At 47.3% G+C, this 26,248-nt stretch overlaps 1 protein-coding gene and 1 pseudogene across 3 annotated transcripts in view; one reads left to right on the forward strand and one right to left on the reverse strand.

Moving 5' to 3' along the window:
• DTD1 (D-aminoacyl-tRNA deacylase 1) overlaps positions 1-26,248 on the forward strand; it is a 121,174-nt gene that overhangs the window by 58,198 nt on the left and 36,728 nt on the right. For all 3 annotated transcript variants that reach the window (XR_009496780.1, XM_059892572.1, NM_001038104.2), the window contains one exon: positions 15,763-15,930. Coding sequence is in view for 2 of the 3 variants with exons in the window: in XM_059892572.1 (XP_059748555.1) it covers positions 15,763-15,915 (153 nt within the window). In the remaining variant the exon portion in view is untranslated. The remainder of the gene's footprint in view (positions 1-15,762; positions 15,931-26,248) is intronic.
• Positions 18,145-19,194, reverse strand: LOC784446 (60S ribosomal protein L5 pseudogene; annotated as a pseudogene).

The following is a 26,248-nucleotide window of genomic DNA, read 5'->3' on the forward strand; positions in this document are numbered from 1 at the left end:
TTTTCCTCCCTGTCACTGGTGGTTCCTGTTCTCGGTACTAGTTTTTGTCCCCAAGCTTGAGGACTTGGCTCCACCCTGGAGCAGGCTCAGCCTCAGCTGCCCACCGTGATCTAGAGGCCCCTTCCTGGATCCACCCCAACCCCACCCTTTATGCTTCTTGGGTTTCTTTTTTATTTGCTCTGATGTCCATCTTCAAGTCACCTTTTTTTTTTTTTTTTTTTCCCCCTAAGAAGAACGTTTGGAAAGTAAACGTTCTTAGAAATCTGAACTGTACATCTTGTCCTTACAGTTGACCGTTGGTTTGGATGAACACAGATGTGTAGGTTCAAAATCCTTCAGGATTCCCAAGGGTTTTCTCCTGCCTCTGGGGATGCTTGCAGATCGGTCCCATTTTCATCCCTCGGCTGGGTGGTAGCTTTCTTTTTTCTTCCGGGGATCCTGTGGGAACCTTTTTCTTTGGTGTCCTGAAATTCCATTAAGACGTGTCCAGTTTTCATCTTGTTTATTAGTAATCCAGGATTTCATAAATCTCAATTCTCTAGCTTGCTTTTAGCTCTGGGAAGTCTCTTCCTCCTGTTATTGTTGCTGTTGTTTACTTTCACCCCTGTTTACTTTTCTGTTCTCTCTTTCTGGAAAGCCTAGAGGTCACTTTATAGTTATTATAGATTGTTCCTCTGTCTTAAACTTTTTCAGTGTTTTCTGTGTCTTTTTCTGTTATTTTTCTCCCTGGGACAATGATTGAATTTTATCCAGCCCTTATACTGAGTTTTAAGTTCTGATAGTCATGTTTTAAGTATCCATGAACTCTCTTTGTTGTTGTTCTGATTGCTGCTTTTTGACCCCAGCTAGTGTTTTTGTTTTGTTTTCTTACTTTGTTTTTAGGGGTATTATGTCTTCTTTTCTTTTTTTCAGTTTTGTTGAGATGAAGTTGACATACAATGTTGTATAAGTTTAAGGTGTACACCATAATGATCTGACTTACATACATCATGAAATGACCATATTAAGTTTAGGAAGCATCTGTCATCTCATATAGATGCACAATTAAATCAATAGAAAAAATTTTTTTCCTGGTGACGAGAACTCTTAGATTTAAACTCTCTGAACAGCTTTCATATACAACATCCAGCAGTGTTAATTGTATTCATGTTGTACATTATGTCCCGTTGCTTATTCATCCTGTAACTAGAGGTTTGTGCCATTTGGCTGCCTTCATGCAATCCCCCCCAACGCCTTTCCCCTGTGGTGACCACAGATCTGATCCCTTTTTCTTTGAGTTTGCTTTTGAAGTATAATTTGACCTATAGTACAGTGTTAGTTGGGGCTTCCCTTGGCTCAGCGGTGAAGAATCTGCCTGCAGTGCTAGAGATGCAAGAGACATGGGTTTGATCCCTGAGACAGGAATATCCCCTGGAGGAGGGCATGGCAACCCACTCCAGTATTCTTCCCTGGAGAATTCCATGGACAGAGAAGCCTGGGGGGCTATAGTCCATAGGGTCACAAAGAATTGGACACAACTGAAGTGACTGAGCACGCACGCACAATGTTAGTTCCTGTTAGGCAGCAGAATGACTGGATATTTCTATATGTTTCAAAATTATCACATTTAGTTACCATTGGTCACCATGCAGGGTATTATATGATTCTTGACTATATTCTCCCTCATAACTCATTTACTTTGTAGCTGGAAGTCTGTGCCTCTTAATCCTCCTGACCGATTTCTTTCCTCCCACAACCCTCTGGCAGCCACCTGTTTGTTCTCTCTAGCTATAACTGTTTTGTAATGTTTGTTCATTTATGATTTTTTAGATTCCACATAGAATTGAAATCAAACAGATCATGCCTTTCTCTGATTTATTTCACTTAGCCTAATACCTTATAGGTCCATCCATGTTGTTGCAAAATTTCATCCTTTTTTAAGGCTGAATAATGTTTAATTATGTATACATATAATATACATATATGTGCACACACACATACACACTTAAAATGTGATATATATATGTGTGTGTGTATATATATACATATATATATGTGTATACATACATATATACATATATATATATATATATATATACACACACAGACAGACACACATTATCCATTCATCTATGAGTGGATGCCTAGGCTATTTTTGAATCTTGGCTATTGTAAATAATGCTGCAATGGATATAGGGGTGCATATATTTTTTCCTAACTAGCTTTTTTGTTTTCTTCAGATAAATACCCAGGAGTAGAATTTCTAGATCATATGGTAATTCTATTTTTAATTTTTCGAGGACTCTCCATACTGTTTTCCATAGTGACAGCACCAATTTACATTCCCACCAACAGTGTAAGAGGTTTTTCAGTTTTCCCCATCCTTGCCAACACTTGTTATATGTGTTCTTTTTGATGACAGCCATTCTGACAGGTGTAAAGGGGTATCTCCTTGTGGTTTTGATTCATGGAGAGCGGTAGAGGGTTTAGTAGTATTGTCTTTTTAATGCCCTCTGAAAATATTGATTGGATTTTTAAATGTTCATTTCTGTTCACAGAATTATCTCTGCTCAGAGTCAGCTGTTCTGTTTAGTCTACCTGATCCTTCTCTCTTGAGCTGTGGGTGCTCCCCCAAGTGTCTGGCTGCTCTTGGCTGTCTGTCTGTACCTAGGGATGCTGACCCAAGTCAATTAATTAGGTGGTTGGTTGGTGGGTAGTTAGTTTACAGGTAGGTCGATTTGGTCTCCAGTTCTTCTGTTCCCTGGATCAGTGGGGGCACACAGCCTACACACATATGTGGGCAGGAACCTCAGAAAAACAGTGCAGGATCCCTCATCGACTCAGGTTTTAAAAAGGTCTGAGCAAGAGGTGGGAAAGGGTGCTTAACCGAGGGGCAAATTGGAGAGAGCAGCTTTATCCTGTAACATAAACTGAGATTTCACAGCAGTTCTAAGAACGGTATTTTTGTTGTTGTTTGTATTTGTTTTAAAAAGTTATTTTTATTTCTCAACCATTTCTCACACCAAGGACATCTTGCAGTGTCTGGAGACCATTTTGGTTTTAACAGGTGGTTGGGGAGGGAGAATGCTGCTAGCTTCTAGTGAGTAGCGGCCGGGATGCGGCTGAACACCCTGAGACCCACGGAGCATCCCGCACAACAACGGGTTAGTGCTAGTTAGTGTTAGTCACTAGTCGTGTCTGACTCTTGGTGACCCCGTGGACTGTAGGCCGCCAGGCTCTTCTGTCCATGGAATTCTCCAGGCAAGAATACTGGGCAGAGTGGGCTGCCATGCCCCCTCCAGGGGATCTTCCCAATCCAGGGGTCGAACCCACGTTTCTTGCGTCTCCTGCATTGGCAGGTGGGTTCTTTACCACTAGCATCACCTGGGAAGCTCTTTTAATTGGTGAAGAGATGGGAAGTCTGTTAAATAGGTTTTGATTCCCACAGCCATAAATATTCCATAGCAATGCCTTAGAGTCAGTCAGTCTATACAGAAAGTCTTGTAATGGATTGAAAGCCTCTTTTTAGTGGACGCTTAGATTGCTCCACAGTTTTTACTGCTGTAAAAACCAATTCATTGAACACCCTTTTGTATGTATCTTTGTGCACTAAGCCACTTATTTTCCACAAGATAAATTTTAAGAGGTGAAATTATTGGTCGAAGTGTGCAGCCACTTGCTGTGGGTTGCCAGATTGCACTCCTGAGGTCCAAACTAACTCTCCATCAGCATCATGTAATGTTCCTTTTCTTAAACCCTCATGAAGGCTGAGTATTATCATTGTTTAATCCTTGTCAACTTGGTGGATTCTAAATTGCATCTCATTGTTTTATTTGCATCAGTTTAATTGCTAGTGAAGTTGAGCTCTTTCTCATAAGCTTATTAGGCATTGGCATTTTTTCTTATGTAAAAAATTGCCTATGAACATGAATTTCAGATTCTGATTAATTCATTTCTTGTTTACATTTCTATTTTCTTCTTCACTGATTAGTTTTGGGATTTGCATAACTCAATTTTATTGGCTACATTACTTAATACAATTTCCTTTATTCGTCTCTCAAGAGGCTGGAGTTCTATGAGTAAGTTATTTATGCATTTATTTTTTAAGGATGGGAATGGCCATGATACATTCTGAAGACTTGCAAGTTTGGGGACACCCTGGTTGACTGGGAACGTTTGGGTCATCATCCGTTGCCTTCAGGTTCTATAGGTGTCATCCCAATGGCTGGTTGGCCTCCTTCCTTCCTTACCCACATGTCTGTCTGTCATCATGCAGTCATCCTTTCGTTCATGGGACACCCAGGTCCCTAGTGCTTTACTGCTGCCTCTCTGCTGGCATGTAGTCATGTGGAAGAGAAGATGATACTCTCTGTGTGGATTTCTCTCAATTTCCCTGACGGCTGGTCCTTCCAGGATACACTTGAGCCCGTGGCATGTCCTTCTGCAATGTCTTTACTTATTGCTTTCTCAGTATCTGCTCTGATCTCGCCTTTTCTCCCTTCCTACACGTGACTTCCAAGTTTCTGCTGTCTTTGCTTATCATCTTTTCCTCTGTGTATTAGGATTACATGAATTGATTTTCCTGAGTCATTAATTTCTTTCCGTAGTATTGGATCTGTGGTTAACTATATCCAGTGTATGAGTTTTCTTTCTTAAATTTTAAATTGCCTATTCAAGTAATTATGTGCATAATTAAAAATATTTAACATATAAAGGCTTGTAATAAAAATACCCTTTTTTGGCCTGTTTTCCCTCGTCCTTGTTCTCTTCCCCACAAGCAAGTACCTCTAACATACTTTAAGCTGTTTCCTTGGGTCCTTTCCCTCTTTATCCCTAAATAATAAACTTTTACCATTTCTTGATGTACTAAGTTCTGACATTATTTATCTCACATTACTGTAGAGGAGGAATCTGCACTGTTCACATCCCCCATCTTCCCAGTGTTGTGATATCATTTTAATTGAATCAGTAAATGGTTTTATGTTGCCATGACCCCGTGACTATGGTCACCCCAGGATCCAAGTTGTATCCTATGTTTTTTTTCTCTTGTTCAGTCTTTTGCTTTTCTGGGAGTGTGTACTTATCTTTTCTTCTTGAGATCCTGCTGAAAGCACTGTTTTGTCCTCTTGCTCCCAGACCTCTGTTTCTAAGCATTATCTGTCTCTAGGAATGGCACCCCAGTCCAGTACTCTTGCCTGGAAAATCCCATGGACGGAGGAGCCTGGTAGGCTGCAGTCCATGGGGTTGCTAGGAGTTGGACACGACTGAGCGACTTCACTTTCACTTTTCACTTTCATGCATTGGAGAAGGAAATGGCAACCTGCTCCAGTGTTCTTGCCTAGAGAATCCCAGGGACGGGGGAGCCTGGTGGGCTGCCATCTATGGGGTCACACAGAGTCGGACACAACTGAAGTGACTTAGCATAGCATAGCATAGCATAGGCCCCTTTCTGGGAGCCCCTCTGGAGCCCTCATGCCCACCTGCCCCCGCCCCCAATGTGGACAGGTAAACCCCTGGCGGCTGAGCACCCTGGCTTTGACCTCTCTGTAGGTCGTGTGCGCTGTTTTTCTGGGGCCCATGTCTTCCCCTTTTCTGGATTATTATGTTGCTCCAGATCTGCTCTGTTGGCATTTGTGCAACATGTGAGACCAAGTGGGGCAGAGGAAAGGTTCCCCCTCCTCTTTTTTAAGAGTCTTGCAAATTGAAGAAACATTTTGAATCATTTACAGAGCACTGTTAGTTTCAAATGCTCATGAAGAGTTTTCTGTTACCAATTATGCACTGGAATACCAACACTGAAATGGTTTTAGTGTCTCCTTAAACTTTGCTCCCCAGTGATTAACCAGACACGTGCTGACAGCGAGCTCAGTATCAACTCCAGCCCTAGATGGATGTTGAATAAACCAGGCGCCTGTTATTTCTGCCTCTGAACAGCAGTGGCCCAGAGAGGTTAGCTGTCGCCTGTCACTCTGGAGATTTTCCAGTGAAGGAAGGGCCCAGGGCACAGGCGTGAGGAGGGCTCTTGGGTCCTTTTCCCCAGTGGGGTGGGGAGGGGGTGGTCAACAACAAAACTCTTGGATGCTGAAACACATCGTTGGCCATGTATGTGGGCGACCAGTCTTCAGAGCATTCACCTGTATGAGATGTCACAGGACTGTAAACTGCATCCCTCAGCCCCTTGAATGGGGGACCCTCATCTCCCCCGTGGCCCTCCAGTATCCCAGGTGCTGACTGGTGGAGAATGCGGGGTCACACTGGCCAGTGACACAGGGAGTGCTCACATGAGACCCTGGCTCATCTCAGAGCATCTGAAGCACTTTGGTCGGGGTGCCCCCAAAGTGAGAGGCTTCGGTTCAGGTAGTTAACGTGGATAGTCTTCCCAGGGGGCACAGGGAGGGTGGAAACCAGATGGGGACGGGGAGCCAGCGTGTGACCCCTGGGCACCCCCTGAGGGACCGAAGTCACCTCCAGAGGTGCTCGCCTTGGGACCACCTGTGCTCTGGCCGGGCCTGCGGGCGTCTTCATGATGAAGGTGCAGATGCTCTGGCAGGAGGTCAGAAGTCGTGGGCTGGTGGGCAGCTGTCCTAACCCTGCAGGGACCCCAACAGCCTCCGCTGCGAGGATGGAGAAGCCCACGCCTGGGCTGACCTCCATCCCACGATGGCCCGAAACAAACCACCCAATGTGTCGCATCGCCCGCAGGGAAGGCTGGGTGGATGGGGGGACAGGCAGCTGAGTAGGAATAAGGCAGAGACAGCAAGCACCCCACCCTCACCTACCACTGTGCATGCCTAAGAGGGTTTTTGTAAACAAGGGGGAAATTAGAAAATAAAATTAGCTTGCACAATTTCAGATGGGAACAGATGCCTCCTTGCTTGACTTCTCCCCACGCCCCCCACCCCCGGCTTTTTTTAATTCCCACAAAAACCTCAAGCAGAGTTAATAATGTATGAAAATTAGGTACCATGTGTGTACTTTGCTTTGTTATGTTTTTATTAAGCAGCCAGTTGATTTAAAAATAACACAACGCAACAGTTGACATAATGGCAGACGCCTTGGCGTGTATGGCAACATCCTCTTTGAATGTTGTCAGATTTTCCATTACACAAGGACACTTTAAAAAAAGAGGTTTCAGAATTATCGCATAATAGGAAATTATATCAAGTTACAGTTCAATAAAACAAATTGCCCGACACAAATTCCAGTTTTTAAAGATGGCTCGATCAGTTAGAACTAGTCCGAGGAAGTCGGTTTCTATAGATTGTTTAAAATCCCACCGTAGTCTGACACTTCTGTCTTCCTGGAGTTTCTCTAGGCTACTCGGGTTTGGCCTACTCTTTTTTTTTTTTTTTTTTACCTTCTCTTCTGTCCTCTTCCTGTCCTCTGCCCTCCGGCCTGTTAGGCAGCAGGAGAAGCCGCAGGTCGTGGGCCCAGAGGTTTCCAGGACCTCAGCAGGTGCCCCGCCCCTGAGGGTAACGTGGGCTGGCTCGGGGGCTTCAGACTGAGGTGGGTGCCCTCTCCCAGGTTTCCAGCACCAGCCTGTGTCATTTCTTGATGGATCCCTGCCCATGGTGGAGGGGCTGCAGGCTTCTCTGGTCACTGTGCAGGGACCCTTGGGCTTTCCTGCACCTCCATGGTGGGGCTGGATGGCTGCCTCCTGTGTGTGTGTGTGTGTGTGTGTGTGTGTGTGTGTGTGTGTGATTGCACCTGACCCCAGGAGGAACACCGTCGGTGGAGCATTGCTCTGCTCCACAGCGCATCTTCCTTACTGTCTCAGGTGTGTTAATTAGCCAGCAAAACAGTTGTCTGGTGTCAGTGCATTTGGTGGATCTGCAGGGTGGGAGAGTGGTCAGCAGGCCGGTTTCAATGAATCGGCACCGTCAGGGCATTCTGGCGGCAGGAGTTGGTGGACCCAGGAAGGATGGCGAGCTTATGGAGGGAAGGTTCTAGAGCTGTTGAGAAGGACTCATGGGCTGCTGGGTGTGGGGCATTTTGTCTCTTAGCTCCTGTCTTTACTAACGAGGGGACATGCCAGCCGTGTCCCCTCCTCAGCAGCTTCCTGAGGTTGCCCGCTCGTGCCTCCTGATGTCAGCAGGTGTGGGCCAGTGTCTGCAGAGCCATCGTTACCTCGTGGTGTTTTAAAATGTAATTGCAGAGGAGACATTTGATCTCGATGACTTGCACCATAAGACTTTCGTGGAATCTTTGCAAGGGGTGGGTTGGAACAGAACTTTTCCATCTACACCACGGTCTATAAAAATCCTAGTAACTGACTTCATGGGGCTTGAGCTTTTCTTTTGTTATTTCCTTCACTCTCTGATTAGATTCTGCTCATGTGCAGGACAGAACAGTCTAACAGGAAATAACCAGCATTGAAATATCTCAAGGGCAAGACTATACCTGGTACCACCCTCGTAAGGACAGCACAGGTTTGGCTGCCCCAGCGCTAGGGCTGACCTCAGAAGCCCCTGTCCAGGTGAGCTTTGGCTCCTAAGGAGCCAGGTCAACAGGAAGCTCGGCTGGGAGTCCGGAGGCCTGGCGCTTTCCCCGGCCTGGCCGTGGCCTTGAGCTTGCTCTCTCAATTGACTCCACCCCTCCGTGGTGCTCAAAATCAATCTGGGAATAAGATGACCTGCTCTTGACTTCTCAGAATGCTCAAGGTGACAAATTGGTTGTCACCATCTAAGGGGCCATTTGTTTCCCTGGTGTGAAGACAGACTTTTAAGGGAGGAAATTAACATTTCAGGTCACACTCGTGGACCCTTTGAGGAGGGAGGTGCTCCTTTTAGTCGGCTGTCATCTGAAAGTCAAGAAGACCTGAAATGGTTTTTGTGGGATTTGTGAGAACATACAGAAACACTTAGAAGTTGTAATTATTCACACCTTTTTGCAAAATTGTGTTAGAAGCAAGTCTGAGGCACCGTTTTGCTCCAGGAGGGACCCTTCCATCAGGGGTTCCTGGGTACCTGTTATGTTCAGAAATGTAAAGAAATCACTTTTCTCGGTCCCTCTGACACGGCTGCTCGCGCCTGTCAGCTGGGTGGTTGGATGTTCCTGAGAGGGGCAGGCGTGTGGTGGCAACAGCAGACACACGTCTCTGTGTCTCCCCCTTCACACCCTCTCAGCCTGGACGGGTATCCCCAGCCGCAGAGCCATGCCCTCTGCTGAGCTTCTCCGGAAAGAGCAGAATCTCAAGGTGGCTGGAATGCTGACTGTGTGGACCGTGGTGCAAGTCTGGGACTGGCTGGTGTCTGCAGCACCCTGGAGTTGCTCCTTCATTTCGTGTTTTATGTCACCGTCCACTGGATTGTTCCACAGGCTGAAGGGACCCGCCTTTAAAGATGTTTCAGCAGCGAGTGCTGGACCGCCCACCACCATAGCCGTCTCCATCTGCCCCAGCCCCCCAGTCAGCTGGCAGAGGTCTCCACCTCTGTCTTGGGTGATGGTTACCCCAGCAGCACCTTGTCCCACCTCTGATCCCAGCCAGGGGATGTTCTGAGTCCTGGCCATGCCTTGCCCTCCCTTCCTCAGCTTCTCCTGGCTCAGCCCTGACTTCCCTTGGCCTCTTGCTTCTCAGCCTTGTCCTCCACAGCCCTTGACCTTCTGGTTCAGTCGCCTCATGCCGGGGGGGGCCTGCACCCTCCGCTGTGAGTGTCCTGTAGTGAAGATGAATACAGAGGCAGTGCTGCCTGGAGTGGGCCCACCTTCCCCTCCCTCCAGGGACTCCCGCCCCACCCTCAGCTCTGCTTCCATTTAGGCTTCCCTGAACTTGAGGGCCTATACCCCACCAGCCCACCACACACTGGCCACCCCGTGTTCCCTGGTGCTGATTGCCTCTGCGGCTGCCCCTTGCTCGTGGCCACCCCGTTTATCTGTGGACAGGCTGGAGCCACACTTGCCTCCCTCACCCTGGCCCACCTCTCCTACTGCCGCTGATGGGCCTGCAGGCCTCTCCTGAGGTCAGTACCAGTGACCTCGAAGCGCTCTTCCAGGTCCTCATTGCTCTGGAGGCTTCCCCATCCTGCTTCCTCTTAGCCGAGTATCCAGTTCACTCACCTTAGGTTTGGTCCTTCTGATTCTTCAGCCACAGGTAGAAACATCCAGTCACACTGAGGTCCTGCAGTGGCTTTTTGGTAAACCACTAAGGAGCAGGATCTGGGTCAGGGCTGGTTTTGTTTTCATTTGTTGAAAGGAAATGGCCCCAAGGTCCCTGTGTGTCTCCATCTGCAAGGCTGAGTGCAAAGGAGGGTAGCTGCTTGGCCTGCCATGAGCTTCGGGCAGGATGCTGGGGTCGCCAGTGCTGTAAGCTTCTCCACTTCAAAACGGGGTGGTAATAGTTCCTTTCCTGCACACCCAGGGCTGAGAATAAGACCAGGCTGGAGTGGGAATCGCTAGTTATTTGTGTGGTGGACATTCGGCCCAGAAAGCCAGGGCTATGTCTGATTCTCCCCTATGTTCCTGGCACCTTGGACAGGACATGACTTGTAGCCAGTGCTCATAAATTTCTGAACTGAAGCTTATAGATTAAGGCCACATGACTCCCTGGAGAGAATGTAGAGCTTGGTGTCTAGAGGCCTGGGGTGTTGTCCTGTGTCTGCCTCTTGCATCCTGTGGACGACCCCTGAGCAAGTCTCACCCCCTGAAGGTCCATTTCTCCTTTACTTCGATGGGTGTGTGATGAGATGCTTTGCTGTCAGCTGGTCGTGCTCCAGACGTGCCCACATGTAGCTGAAACAGTGAGGAACTTAGTAATCCGTGCCCCCCTCCAAGAGGACAGCTGATTCCTCTGGCTTGGCCCTGCCCCTGCCCCTCCTCAGGGCTTCTGTGTCCCCCAGACACCCCCTCCTCGTTCTGAGAACTGCCTCCATTCTGAGAAGTCTCATGCACTTGTGTTTATTTGGGAGCAAAATGGTCCTCTGAAGCCCCCTGGAGCTCCCTTAGGTCCGGTCCTCGTGACTGTGCCTCAGGTCCGTGTGAGAGCAGGCTCAGGGCCACTTCTGAGTAGAGGGAAGAGGAGGGACTGGATGGTGACTGTAGCTCAGGCCACCAGTGTGGTTTCTCCGGGGGATGCTGGTAAGGACACACCTGTTAGTGGGCTGTTCAGAGCAGTCCGGATCAGTTGGGCAGAGGTACAAAGCCAGGAGCCCACCAGGGGGCTGTATCTACCCCAGTGACTTTACCTTTGCCCAGTTGCATGCTTGAAAACAGGATGTGACTGCCCTGGTAGAGCTTAGGGAGCTTGTCTTCTGTGGTGTGGCCGCAGTCTCCACCCTGCCCTGATGTCTCATGTGTGGTCACTTCACTCATGCTCTTGCCTGGAGCCGCAGATCATGATCATGTTTGCGGGCCCTATGATGGAGAACTGTGACCTTTGTGTTCAACCAGCTTATTTGTATGTTAGGCACTTAGAGCATGATCATCTTGATTAAAAAGAAAGCTCTTTGTTTTCTCAGTGGATTTAAGCATGAGTCAGGGAGGTTTGGGTCTAAATAGTCCAGTCCTCTATTCTTTGCTACAGCCACCCCCGACCTACCCCCCGCCACCTTCAGAGATGCGGCGCGAGAGGAATGGGCTGACCTCGGGATGGTTACCTGGCCCCTGGGGTTGTCTTGGCCTGGAACTGCCTTTGGAAGGTTTGGGTTTCACTTTGAGACACTAGAGCCTGTATGGTTTGCAAACTGCTTTGCAATATGGACCCTCTCAGATGATTAAAAAAAAATTCCCTGATGGTCCAGTGGTTAAGAATCCACCTGCCAATGCAAGGGACACAGGTTTCATCCCTGGTCTGAGAAGATCCCACATGCCATGGGGCAGCTAAGCCAGTGCACCGCAACTACTGAGCCCATGAGCTGCGACTACTGAAGCGTGCGTGCCTGGGGCCTGTGCTCTGCAGAAGAGAAGCCACTGTACACAGCCAAGAACCGCCCCCTCACCTCAACCAGAGAGCCCACACCAGAAACGAAGATCCAGTGCAGCCAAAAATAAAATAAAAAATCTTTAAAAATGAAAAAACACAGAAACAAAAAGCAAAAGTCCTCCATTGCGCTGGTGTAGGTGTGTCACCACAGGCCTGTCGTGGTTTATATTTTCCTTGCCATTTGTGTCCTCGTTAACTTGAAAGCCACGGCGTGCTACAGGAGTCTGTATGCACACCCTTTTCTTCTTCTTTTTCTTTCTCATTTGTTTCCTCAAAAAAAAAAAAAAAAAAAAATCCACCGCTTTCTTGCCTTGAGATGTAAATTCCACATTCTGGCTGCATTGGATTCCAACTTTTTCCGAGAAAAGGCTTAAATTTATTAGGTTAGTTCAGAATGTTCTCGCAGAGAAACTTTTACTCTGAGGCATGGAGCCATGTGTGGTCGGGGTTGTTTTAAGATAAATAATGAAAGAGTCAGCATCACATCCTTTACAGAAAGTCGGGCTGTGCCTGTTGCTTCAGTAATTGTCACACGTGATCCACAAGCTTGGTCCAGGGCGGCGGGCACAGGGCTGGGGTGGAAGGTCAAGTGGATGCTCCCGCAGTTTTACTCGGCATTGATGGCACCCCTGGGTCAGTGCAGAATTGGATGGGCGATGTGGGGACCTGAGGACCCTTAGGAAGCCTGCTTCTACTGGGAATTGTTCCCTGTCATCCAGCCAGGATCTGGTTTCTCAACAGTGTTAAAGAGTGGGAGGCAGATAACAGAATCACAAACAAGCCTTTGTGTATAATGGACTCTCAGCATCACAGAGCCTTGGTCTGCTTGTGTCACTGGAGATGGCCACATTGTTTTATATTTACCTCTAAAGAGGGGAACCAAAACCAAGAGATCCTCTTTGGGGAATAAAAATCATGCTTTCTCAGAGGCTAGCTTGGAACATATTCACAGTTATATAGGTATGTATAAGTATCCATCTGCCTGCAGACATGTATATGTAGAACACACATGTGTCAACGTGCATACAGACACTGATGTGAATATAAACTGCTGGCAGCAGCTTATCACAGTTCACTGCTGAATGTTGATTTCTAGATGTTTGGATTCCATAACCTAAGGACATGAAAAATAAAAAAGGAAGGGGTTGCCAACATCATGTTTTCTAAGGTCGTTAAACATTTTCTTGGTGGTGGATGGTAAGTAGACTTACTGTGATGATCATTTTGTACTATATACAAATACAGAATCACATTGTACACCGGAAACTGATAAAATGTTATATGTCAGTTATGTCTCAGTAAAAATTATTTTAGTTGTAAGATACACACAACATAAAATTTAACATCCTGCCCATTTAAAAGTGTACAGTTCAGTATGGTTATATACATTCATGTTGTGCATCCAAGATCATTTTACAAGAAAAAGAACTAGACAGATGGGCCCCATTTCCTGTCCTAATCATTTCATAGAGGAAAGAGTGCCAGAAGGGAAACAAGGCAGGGAGGCTGGCATCTTGTGTGTGTATGCATGTGTGCACACGCCTAGTCAGTCAGTTGTGTGTGACTTTCTGACCCTCTGGACTGTAGCCCACCAGGCTCCCACTGTCCATGGAATTTTCCAGGCAAGAATACTGGAATGGGTTCCCTTATCCTTCTCCAGGGGATCTTCCTGACCCAGGGATCAAACCCATGTCTCCATCATTGGCAGGCAGATTCTTTACCCATTGAGCCTCTGGGGAAGCCCAGCTGGCATCTTGATGAAGGATGTTCCTCCCGCGTCTGTGATAGAAAAGCACAGAGAAAATAATAATCATTTATGGAAACATAACAGTGCAGAGGGACAGAGGACAAGGAGCTCTTTGTAGCCTTTACTCAGATGTGTAAAATGCTAACCTTCTTGTTTTGCCATTACACCTAAAACTAATATCATGTTTTCTGCCAATTATATCTTAATAATAATAAAAAAAATACTCGCTTGTTTCTTCTTTGCCTAAAACCATCCTGCTCACAGCATCTGTCCTTGAGCTGTTTGTTACCAGGCCACAGCAGGTCATAGAGCTCGGGCTGGAGGAGCTCAGCGTGGCTTCCAAGCATACAGTTCAGCGGTGGTATTTCTTCACAGTCAGACTTTGCAGACGAAGGAAGCCATGTGTTCATTTATGTCCTGGCATGAATCTTATCATTGCTGGCCTGAGTGCCAGTAGCAAGCATTTCACGTCTGGCAGTGGTCAGCAGCCCTGTTCTAGAGCTTGTCTTATTTTTATAGAAGTTAAGCCGGTGGTTACAGTCAGAGCCCGTATATATTCATTCTACTGTGATACCACGCTCTACTCTTTCTCCCCAAAGTTAACTAGTGAACTGACTTTGGTTTGTACTCTCCAAGCCCCTCTTATATCTGCTGAAATCCTGCCATTAAGGCTTCTGAAACTGACATTGGTTTGTATTGACTATAAACTGGGTTTAAAGACTTATCTATGTTGATCCATGTCCATCTGCTCTAGAGGATCACTCTGTATGACTGTGCCACGTTCTAATTACCTGTCTTCCTATCGGTGGACACCTGGGTTGTTTCTAGGTTCTTGCTGATACATTAATACCACAGTGCACATGCCAGGGAGCCTTTCCTGCACACACGAGAGGGAGTTTATCCCAGGGAGCTTTCTGGGAAGAGAGTCACCAGGTCAAAGGGGAAGAGAAGGCTTTGTTCACAAAATTGAATTCCCTGCTCAACCAACCTGGCTATTTACTGCAGTTGTTCAGGCACCTGGAGTGGGAGTAGGGGGAGAGAGAATATTAAGTCAACCAGTAATAAATTTGGTTTTCTGGACACCAAATTGAAAGTTTCTGATTGTTGATCTGTCTAAAGGTTTAGCTCAGAGTCTAAAAATAGTAAAGCAAGCATCTGGCAGGTTGCTTACAGTGACTTTTCTTCATGTCTCTGGGCTTGGGGCAGAGACCAGTGGGGAGCAGCCAGCCCTTCAGGTTCCCCCTTTTCCATGTGAACAGCAAAATGTTTGCAGACTTGGCCTGGGGAGCCCATGGAACCTGGGTGTTGCCATCTGTCAGGCTTTGTCACAGATGGCTCTTCTGGTCCAAGAAAGTCCTCTGGCCACAGCTTGGTCCATCTCCTCAGATGAGTTTCTCAGCATGCCTTTCTGGAGTGCTGGGCATTGCTCAAGAGTTCCAGCAGATCTGTCTTCCCGCTGTCTGGTTGTGGTCTCTGAACAAGCTGGGGAGGCACCCAGAAGGGCAGAAGTGGCCTCGGGTGGCCTCAGGTGGCCTGGGGGACATGTGTGAGGGCCCCATGGCAGCATCTCCAGGTAGCCGCCATGCAGCCCGCTGCGAACACCAGGGCCTGGACCATGGATGAGTCTCAGGACAAACCGAGAGCTAAGGGGATGTCCACATGCTTTGTGTCACAGCTTCTCTTAACCTTCAGTAAATAGGAGAGTGAGCTTATCTAAAGAGCTTATCACTCTTTAGGAAACAGTGAACAGGAAGACAACCTGCCCATGAGAAAAAGCTATAGAGCCATGAAAGAAAAAAATAGCTAAACTATAAACTAGACTAAAAGCCTTTCCTGCTCAGCCTGTCAGAGCAGCCTATGAGTGGACCCTTCCCACAGACCCTGGGACAGGCTGAGCTATGGGGAGGGTCTGACGGAGATCACACGTCTGATGCATCTGGTGTCAGATGGATAGACAGTGGGTATGGTATCTGGTGTGTCAGAACCAATGCGATACCCCACATTATCAGACAGAAATCATTGTCCGTGGTTGCTGCCTGTGAGGTCATTGGTGTTTTGGACATACAGGCATGAGTTTACATTTGTAAAATAATTCTTTCTTTCTTTTTTTAACAACCAGCTGTCAAAGCTTGAAAAGCAGCAGCAGAGGAAAGAAAAAACCAGAGCCAAAGGGCCTTCTGAGTCAAGCAAGGAGAGAAGTGCTCCCCGCAAGGAAGACCGCAGTGCCAGCAGTGGGGCCGAGGGGGACGTGTCCTCGGAGCGGGAGCCGTAGGTGGGCTGGATGCAGGTAGGGTGGCCTCCTCGAGCTACGTGGTCTTCTTATGTGGGGGCACTGGTCAAGGATGGAGGATGGGACGGCTTGGGGCAGTTTACTTTATGGACGTTCGCTTGTGGTCGCCTTAAATCCTGCTGCCCTCCAGGATGGAAAGAAGAGCTGAGATGCACCTGCATCAGCTGACCACTGCGGTTCTTAATGCTACTAGAGTGTTCCAGACTTGAGCTCCCACTTCCACACTTTCCTCTTGGGAGCTGTGTGTTGGGGGGACTTGCAGCTGGCACTCTGTGCAGCCTCTCACCTGTTGTCCTTCACTGCATCCTCCTGGCGCTGCCCACTCATGTTCCAGGGGGTTCCCTGTAGTTTTGGGTCCAACTCCCTGCCTAAAGGTCATGGGGTCGATGTCTCTGCTGCCTGATGGCCCTTGGCTTAGCTTAATTCCCTGTGAACACATCACTTGCCAGCATTCACTGGTGCAGGGAGAAGCATGGGAACCGTCCAGCCACATGTCAGCCGGCACACTGGCGTGGGGGTGTGGAGGGATGCGGGCGAGACTCCAGGGAATGAGGGATTGAGGAGCAGGACCTTGAGGGGCCAGTGGAAACGGGGCGAAGGGGGCAAGGGCATGGAGCTGCCCAGCTGAGAGGAGAGCAGGTGTGCGTGTTGGGATGACCTGGACAGGTGGGCGCGGGCAGAGGCTGGAGAGTGGGCACATCGACTGCTATCCGGATGCTTGTCTGAGGCAGGGGCCCAGAACAGTCCAGGCCGTGGTGAGTCTGGTGGGCGGGTCTGAGCCACCTGGGTTCTGTCCTGGGGTCCCAGGGGGGCTCTGAGAGCTGTCAGGTGCACAAGGGACACAGATTCCAGTTTAGAAAGGTGAGCCAACAGCCCTAGGGAGCGGGCTGGAGGGCACAGGCCAGTGGGGAGGCAGCTGCAGAATGCATGGGATCAAGAGCCGGTGTGCAGTTCAGAGCCTTTGGCCTGTGAACTGTGGTTCAGATCAAGTCCGCCTGTGGGTTAGGGTTAGGGTTAGGGAACCCTAACCCTAACCCTGGAGATGCCACATAGTGAGAGAACACCTGGGACGTGGCTTCTGCCTCTGGAGTGGGGTGCCTGGGGTCTGCCTGTGGGATGTCTGTTAGGATGCTCGCTGCCAGCACGGAGACAGTGAGCTGAGCCCGCAGGTGTGGCCAGGCGCGGTGGAGCCGGCTTGCCGACGGGCGGGACGCAGATCTCGGAAGAGGTGGGGTTGCTAAGCCATGTTGTGAGGGGGCCATGTGGGATGGTCAGTCCTGTAGGTCCTGTTGACTTGGCCCAGGCTCCGTGTTTTGTCAGAGTGTCACTATGGGGAGGTGACAGCCATGTCCACTGATCTGGGCTCAACGTGTGTCACACACTCATGTGAACATGAAGCCAAAGTTGGAAGGGAGTCCCTTCATGCTCGGCCTCCTTTGTCATCATCACAAACCCCACCTTGTTCTGGATCTTGATGCTCTGACCTAAAGCCACTGATTTTTATTCATGAACTGAAACAGTTGGTATGAGTTTTGTTGTTGTTCAGTCACCCAGTCGTGTCTAGCTCTTTGCAACCCCTATGGACTGCAGCATGCCAGGCTTCCCTGTCCTTCATTATCTCCTGGAGCTTGCTCAAACTCATGTCCATTGAGTCGGTGATGCCATTCAACCATCTCATCCTCTGTCGTCCCTTTCTCCTCCTGCCTTCACTGTTTCCCAGCATCAGGGTCTTCTCCAGTGAGTCAGTTCTTCACATCAGGTGGCCAGAGTATTGGAGCTTCAGCTTCGGCATCAGTCCTTCCAATGAATATTCAGAGTTGATTTTCTTTAGGATTGATTGGTTTGATCTCTTGCAGTCCAAGGGACTCTGAAGAGTTTTCTCCAACACCGCAGTTCAAAAGCACCATTTCTTCAGCACTCAGTCTTTTTTATGGTACTCTCGTATCTGTACATGACCACTGGAAAAACCATAGCTTTGACTGTACAGACCTTTGTTGGCAAAGTAATGTCTCTGCTTTTTAATATGCTGTCTAGGTTTGTCATAGCTTTTCTTCTTTAAAAAACACATAGCAAGGAGCAAGTGTTTTTTAATTTCATGGCTGCAGTCACCATCTGCAGTGATTTTGAAGCCCAAGAAAATAAAATCTAGACACTGCTTCCACTTTTTCCCCTTCTATTTGCCACGAAGTGATGGGACCGGATGCTATGATCTTTGTTTTTTTTTTTTTTTTGCTTGTTCAATAAGTTTATTATTCTTATCTGAAAAATCTTGATAGAAAATTGTAGTTTGGTTTAACTCTCAGCAGCTCGTTCCTGAGCTCTAAGGAAGCTTGCCTTCTTCTGAGCTACCCGATCTTTCTTCTGGGCAAGTGACATTTTGGGACGGTTCCACCTCTTCTTTTTAACTTCTTTCTTAGGCTTCTTCTCATACACTGGATTCTCTCGTATTGCAGCATGAGCTTTCTTATACATCTCCTCCATCATGTCTGGAGTTACGTTGTTCTTTATGTACTGAGAGAATTGTTTCTTGTAAGCATCTTCATCTTCCTCAATCAGGTAGCGCATGTAATCTGCAACGTTTTGCCCCATGATGTGCTTTCGGTGTACCTCAGCACTGAATTCTTTGCTTTCTGAATCATAACCAGGGAACCATTTGGTACTGTGAGGGATAGACAAGCCTCCATCAACAGCTCCCTTTAGGGCCCCAAAAACTTTATTCCCGGTAGTAGTTCTGGCAAGTCCTGCATCCAGGTAACAGGTGAAGGCACCAGGTTGACCATCGATGCTTTCCACATTGTATTCATCTCCAGTCACCTCGACTTGCCCTTCATAAATTTTGTCCATACCAAACCTATTAAGAAGCCTGCGGGCCAGCAGCAGGCCAGTACAATATGCCGCAGCATAATTTGTCAGGCCAGCCTTCACACCATATTTTGGGAGTTCGTGAGCATAAGCTGCACAAACTATCATATCTCCTTCTATATGGGCATAAGCAATCTGACAAATGATATCTCTGTTCGTTACACGAACAATCATTCTGTATTTAGGTGTGTTGTACTTATTTTTATCTTGGATTACCAATCGTTTCCGAGCATAGTAGTCAGTTTTGCCCTCTTGCCTTCTTCTGAATTTCACTTGGTATCTCTTGAAGTAGGCCTTGTTCTTGACAACTTTAACAAACCCCATCCTGCGGATCAGAACCCAGACTCCGTGGCTTGCCACAGAGCTGCAGAACCAGCACGGCTCCAGGGGGGAAAAAGCTATGATCTTTGTTTTTTGAATGCTGTGTTTTAAGCCACCTTTTTCACTGTCCTCAGAAGGGAGTCTTCTGAACCTGAAATTTGGTGTATAAGTCATGTTTGGTATTCATGAACACACATTTAACCTTTTATGTGGCATATATGTGTAGAAGTTCCATTCCCACCTCTTCCAAGACCTGCTGAGGACTTGATCATCATTGATATAGTCAGTTCTGTTGTCAGAAATACCGTTACCACCTCTGACTTACAGTCCGTCCAGAAATCCTAAATCTGGGGGTGACGGGCCACATAAAGGCAGTGTGCAGGGCGGCTCTTGAAGTTAGTTTTCTGATTATGCTAATTAAGTGAATCCAGCCGTGACTCAGAACTTCATCAGGTTCTTACCTGCATCCTACCAGTTTCTGTGTGACAGTGAGTGAGTTATGTCGTTTCTGCTTCCTTAGTTTTTCTTCTATGAACTAAGTGAGTGGAGTTCAGTGATGGTGGAAAAGGCAGGCAGGCCACCACGCCCAGCGGACGGGGTGGATGGGGACCCCGTGTGGGTGAGACTGCTGTGCAGGGTGCCTCCAGGTCCCCTCGGCAAGATGTGGCCACCAAGACGTGGCAGAGCCGCTGAGGGGCCGTCTCGCCTGCCCTGGGAAGGTGCAAAGGAGCTGCATTGGGTCCCCTGGGCCAACCGCGGGTCTCAGTGGAGGGGAGGTGAGCCCCAGAGGCTGAGTGGTCAGCTGCGTCCAGGCAGCGAGGTGTCTCACGGCCTCAGCCCTTGACGAGCACTGACAGGCCTCGCAGGTTTCAGCTGTGACTTCCGTCAGGTGTCTGGGTGAGCCTTGAGGGATCTGTGGTGCTAGAGACCGAGGTGTGGCCAGGTTGGCCAGGGTCCCTCAGGACCACGTGTGGGGCCCAGGTGCTGGCACCTTAGGAGACAGACTCACTGAGCCTTGAGGATCCAGCCGCTGCTGCTTATGGGATGGAGGCTCTTGAGGCAGTGTAGATGGGTCCATGAAGATGTCAAAGCCACATTTATATGAATATAACTGCAGCCGCTGGGTTTTGGACCAGGGGCCTGAAGTGAAACCTCCTTTCCTGACTGTTTAAGATGGGGGGTCCAGCTGTAGTTATTCACACCGAGATGGCGGCAGAGACTCTGTGGCTGGTGCAGGTGTAAATTGAGGAGGGGTCCTCTGAGACACCCGCACCAGGCGAAGACCAGGGGACGCTTCCAGATTTGTAGACCCTACAGGGGTCTCCACAGGTCTATTAGGGGTTTGAGGCCTGTGGACCTGTGCTGCCCTTCTGCCGAAATGTGTCCTCCCAGCCGCTCCTCCCAGAGCTACCACCCAGTGTCCAGAAGTCTGTAAGAGCAGACAGGTGGTGACAGATGGAAGGTGACCTTGCCATCTACCTTGCTCTACAGGAAAACAGTCCCCCCACCTCCCCACAATGAGGGGAGCTGTGGTTTTCATTTGATATGGGTTTCATTTACTTTTCTTTAAAAACAAGTGCCCTCAGGAGCATCACAGGCCTGAAGGGGAGCAGCTCTGAATTTCTGAGGCTTGAGAGAGAAAAAAAAAGCAAGAGAAGATGGAGTGAGAGGCTGCAGGATCTTGGGCAAGTGTTTCTTTGAAAATGAGCCCAAACCCCCTTGGTTCAGAGGACATTCCCAGGGTGTCACCATCTCTCTGTTATACAGCAGACATTCCTTATCTTACCAAATGGACATGAAACTGCTAAAATCAGCTCCTCTTTTGTCCTCCATCCCATTCCTCAGGCTCCTCACTGTGCTAGGAGGATCCAAGGTTTCCTGTGAGGCCGCAGCTCAGTTACCCTCTTTCTGGCCCATGGCTAAAGGCATCAGGGCTGCTGCCTATGAAATAGAGTGTGGTTTCCACTTGGGACCACAGGCTGCAGTGTTCCCTTGTTTGAGCATCGACCAAGCTGCCACTGGGAGGGTGTGAGGGAGGCACTCCCGACCAATACCCGCATTTCTGTCCTGAGGTTTCAGCCCTCGAAACCAAACAAGGAAAGTGTTTTGGATGCTGCCGTCCGTGTGCTTTTCCAACTTAACCTTTGTCTGCATAGTGAGACGAGTCCTGGCAGAGCACGTTTCTTTCTAAGGTGCTAGAGCAGTTGTGTGTGTGTGTGTGTGTGTGTGTGTGTGTGTATGCTCTGTGGAAGGCTATCTCGTCACTTTTTGCTGCTGTTTCCCTGGTGAAGGTGGGATCTCTCATTCCTGAACTTTACTTTGCTTCCCTGTGTCAGTATTCTTGTCACTTTTTCCATCCCTGTGCTGGTGTTTCATGGTATAAGACACTCTGTGCCTGCAATAGTGTTTTTATTTTATTATTTTTTTTAACTTTAAACAACCTTTTTCCAGTGGTTTCCTAGAGTTTGCAGTCTACATTTTTCACTAATCTGAGCCCATCCTCAAACAGCGTGGCCACCTTATTTGTGCAGGTGCCTCATGGAAGCGGGTCCCAGACCTGGTGATGCTGTGTCACTCATGTCACCTTCCGTGTGTCCCACAGCCCAGTGCATTGTTACCTTCAGCAGATCAGTTCTTTTTCTTATTCTTGGTTCATCTAAAGACTTTTTTTTTTTTTAGATGAACCAAGAATAAGAAAAAGAACTGATCTGGGGACTTCTCTGGTAGCCCACTGGGTAGGGCTCTGTGCTTCCACTGCAGGGGGCATGGGCTCCATCCCTGGTCAGGGGATACACTTCCTTTCATTATGTGAATCCAAGTTTCTGACCTGTGTCGTGTTCCTCTTGCCTGAGAACTTCCTTGAGCGTTTCTTGTGGATCAAACCAAGCCTTCATTTCCCTTTCACTTTTGAAGGATAGTTTTGTTGGTATAGAATTCTAGATTGGTGGTGGTTTTCTCGCTTGAACATTTTAGATATCTCATTCCACTCTTTCCTTGCTAGCGTAGTCTCTCCTGAGAAGTCCTGTGTAACTCACAGCCTTGTTCTGCTGCAGGTAACGTGTGCCTCTCCTCCCACTCTGCACACAGCTTCTTTCAAGATTTTCTCTTTGTTTTTTGCAGTTTGCTTATGATCTGCCCCAGTGCGGTTCTTGATGGGTATGCTCTGAGCTTCCTGGGTCTGTGATTTGGTGTCTGGGCTGTTCTTGGCCATCATTACTTCTCTGCTCTTTCCACCTTCTCCTCCTGGAATTTGGTTTTGTGTATGTTATCCCTTGTGCAGTTTCCCCAAGGTTCTTGGACAGTGTGTTTCTTTCCCCCCACTCCTTTCTCTCTCTCTTGGAAGTTCAGTTTGGAAGTCTGTGTTGACCTTCTGCAAGCCCACTGACTTCTCCTGGGGCTGATGAGCCCACAGGAAGCTCTCTTCCTTTTCTTTTGATCCTTTCTGGAGCTTCTGTCTCTCTGCATACATTACCTGTCTTTTCTCGAGCATTGTCTACTCTTCCCAGTAGAGCCCTTAACATATTAATCGTAGTTACTTTTCCTTATCTGACAATTCCAGCATCTTGTTTTAAATATCTAAGCCTCATTCTGATGATTGCTTTGGTTTCCTGAACTTCTGGAATCTATAAATGCATGTCTTTCAATTCATCTGGGAAATTTTAAGGAGTGTTTCTTCCAGCGTTATTTTCTGCCCTGTTTTCTCTCCTCTTGCTGGAAGGAGGTTATTGGTCCCAAACCACAAGTGTTGTTCTGGCCTTTGTTTTACAGGATGCAGATATTACACAGGAGCAGGCATATTATGTCACTTTACTGGCAAGGGGGTTGGATTTACTTCCTTGCACCTCAGTTGCTTTATTTATTAGAAACAAATCAGCAAGACTCTGACCGTAATAACGATTCTGCTTATTGCTCAAGTGCAGAGCTAAGCTTGCTGATAACCTGGAGTGTGCTAATATAGTAGACACTACTTGCCTGTGGATATTTAAATGCAAATTAATTAAAATTAAATATGTTTAATTTCCTTAGTCACAGTAGCCACATTTCAAGTGCTTAGTGGCTACGTGCAGCTGGTGGCTGCTACGCTGCGCAGAGCTGATAGACCACAGTCTGTCACTGCACAAAGTTCTTTTGGGTGGCATTAGCTTAGAGGGGGAGAAGGCAATGGCACCCCACTCCAGTACTCTTGCCTGGAAAATCCCATGGACGGAAGAGCCTGGTGCGCCGCAGTCCATGGGATCGCTAAGAGTCGGACACGACTGAGTGACTTCACTTTCACTTTTATGCACTGGAGAAGGAGATGGCAACCCACTCCAGTGTTCTTGCCTGGAGAATCCCAGAGATGGGGAGCCTGGTGGGCTGCCGTCTATGGGGTCGCACAGAGCTGGACATGGCTGAAGCGACTTAGCAGCAGCAGCTTGGAGGGATCAAACTAAGATTTTTGAGACCGTCATCTGAGCCACTGTGGGTGTGGTTAAATATGAACAAGTATGCATTAGAAATACGTGGGGTAGAATTTAAGGCAAAAAATAAAAACTAACTGCTGTCAGAGTTTGTTCCTTCCATGATCAAATGACATTAGTTTTATTTTTTCCCCTGCTTGGCTTATTAGTTGACACCAAGCTTTCCTTTCTCAGTTAGAAATGACACCATTGTCCCTATGTTCTCAGTGCCAAGCCAGGACCCACAGAACTCATGCATAGGAAGAATGTCTGCTCTGAGAGCGTGCCACAGGCCTTACTGGGGTCCCTAACATGCTAGACAGGCTGCATGAATCCTTCATTGATAACACTGACCTCCCAGTAGCTTATGTTTTTCATGGAACAGTCTGCTTTTTCTGTGTCAATGAGCTCATGTTAGTTTCCAGCCATGACCAGAACTAAATAAAAATAAATGAAACTAGGTTCTTTTGACAGTGGTTTGGAGAGCAGGTCTGTGGTGTGTATGTTCTGACTCTGGCAGTCACATCTTCTGGTTGCTCAAAAGGCTTAAAACCAGAAACAGATCAGCTGGAAGTCAGCATCTTTGAGAGACTCAGGGTTTATACAGGCTGTTGAAGGAGCCCTTGCTCCTGACCCTGGACTCTCTCCCACCCAACCAGCGTTTGAAGGCAGTGAAGAAGAACCACCCCAGCAGCTTCTTTCATAAGGTCTTGAAATAGTGGTGCCAAGTTATTAGACACTTCTTAATGCTTTTATGTTTTCTCTAAGCAGAAAATTCTATGGCTTTCTAAGTTTACAAAGTTGGAGACATACTGTAGGTATAATGTGACCTGTGTTTACCATCAAGCAGAATATCACGAGCACTTTCTGGATCGTTTATTCTTGTGTAGTAAACCATATCACTTTCATCTGCACATTGGATGCTTGAAGCATAAATTTATTATCACAGTTCATTAAAATGTAGAATATTTAATGGTAGGAAATGTAAAAGAATAATGTATTCAAACAGGATCCCAAAGCTCATTTTAGGTTCAAAAACAAAGGTTTTAATCTATGCCAAGAAGGTGGAGTTCCCCAAAGATGGGACATGGAAACTAGTTTCAGTATTTTAGTTACTGGTATTGCAGGTGAGAAAGGTGTTGAAAGGCCCTGGCTCTTAAGTTTGGGTTAATATCTTGATTGAAATATAGGAGCAAGTGGGTTACTTTTCTGGACTGTAAAATGGAAGTATTATGGTCTCTGGGAATTAAGTTACGTATTACCTTTGTGTTTTTTCAGATATCGGTTACAATTTAGTGCACAACTGTGGCAGGTGGGTTTCAGAGCACGAGGGTAGACCTGGAGGAAATTTTTATTCCTGTTGTGTGTCCAGATAGACCTAAAGAACTTGGACAAGCTGCAGTTCAAACAAGCCTTCCTCATGTGGGCCTGTGAACTTCAGTGTCAAGCTGGGCTCTGGAATGGAAGGCTGATAATTCCATTGAGACATCTACTCATAATATGACTCTTTCCTAAGAGTGTGACCTGTGTTGAGTACATCTGCTGGAAGCATGTTTACAGATGTGGCATCTCCATGTGTAAACTACTGTGCTTTTGCTTTTACTGAAGTTCATCCAATTAATTTAGATCTGAGGGGATAGAAACTGCTCTGTTAAGTCTGGGATTTAGTTAAACTTGGATGACAAATCAAGAAGCAACAGTTAGAACCGGACATGGAACAACAGACTGGTTCCAAATCGGGAAAGGAGTACATCAAGGCTGTATATTGTCACCCTGCTTATTTAACTTATATGCAGGAATACATGATGAGAAATGCCAGGCTGGATGAAGCACAAGCTGGAATCAAGATCGCTGGGAGAAATATCAATAACCTCAGATACACAGATGACACCACCCTTATGGCAGAAAGTGAAGAACTAAAGAGCCTCTTGATGAAAGTGAAAGAGGAGAGTGGAAAAGTTGGCTTAAAACTCAACATTCAGATATCTAAGATCATGGCATCCAGTCCCATCAGTTCATGGCAAATAGATGGGAAAACAATGGAAACAGTGTCAGACTTTATTTTTTGGGGGCTCCAGAATCACTGCAGATGGTGACTGCAGCCATGAAATTAAGACACTTGCTCCTTGGAAGAAAAGCTATGACCAACCTAAGCAGCATATTAAAAAGCAGAGACATTACTTTGTTAACAAAGGTCCATCTAGTCAAAGCTATGGTTTTTCCAGTAGTCATGTATGGATATGAGAGTTGGACTATAAAGAAAATTTTATATAGTCTTCAGTGCTTTATAAAGAGCACCAAAGAATTGATGCTTTTGAACTGTGGTGTTGGAGAAGACTCTTGAGAGTCCCTTGGACTGCAAGGGGATCCAACCAGTCAATCCTAAAGGAAATCAGTCCTGAATATTCATTGGAAGGATTGATGCTGAAGCTGAAACTCCAATACTTTGGCCACCTGATGCAAAGAACTGACTCATAGGAAAAGACCCTGATGCTGGGAAAGATTGAAGGCAGGAGGAGAGGGGACAACAGAGGATGAAATGGCTGGATGGCATCATCAACTCAATGGACGTGAGTTTGAGAAAGCTCTAGAAGTTGGTGATGGACAGGGAGGCCTGGCGTGCTGCAATCCATGGGGTCACAAAGAGTCAGGCACAACTGAGCGACTGAACTGAACTAAACTGGATGACAAAT

The sequence above is a fragment of the Bos taurus genome, chromosome 13 (genome assembly GCF_002263795.3).
Source record: "Bos taurus isolate L1 Dominette 01449 registration number 42190680 breed Hereford chromosome 13, ARS-UCD2.0, whole genome shotgun sequence".
Lineage (NCBI taxonomy): Eukaryota > Metazoa > Chordata > Mammalia > Artiodactyla > Bovidae > Bos > Bos taurus.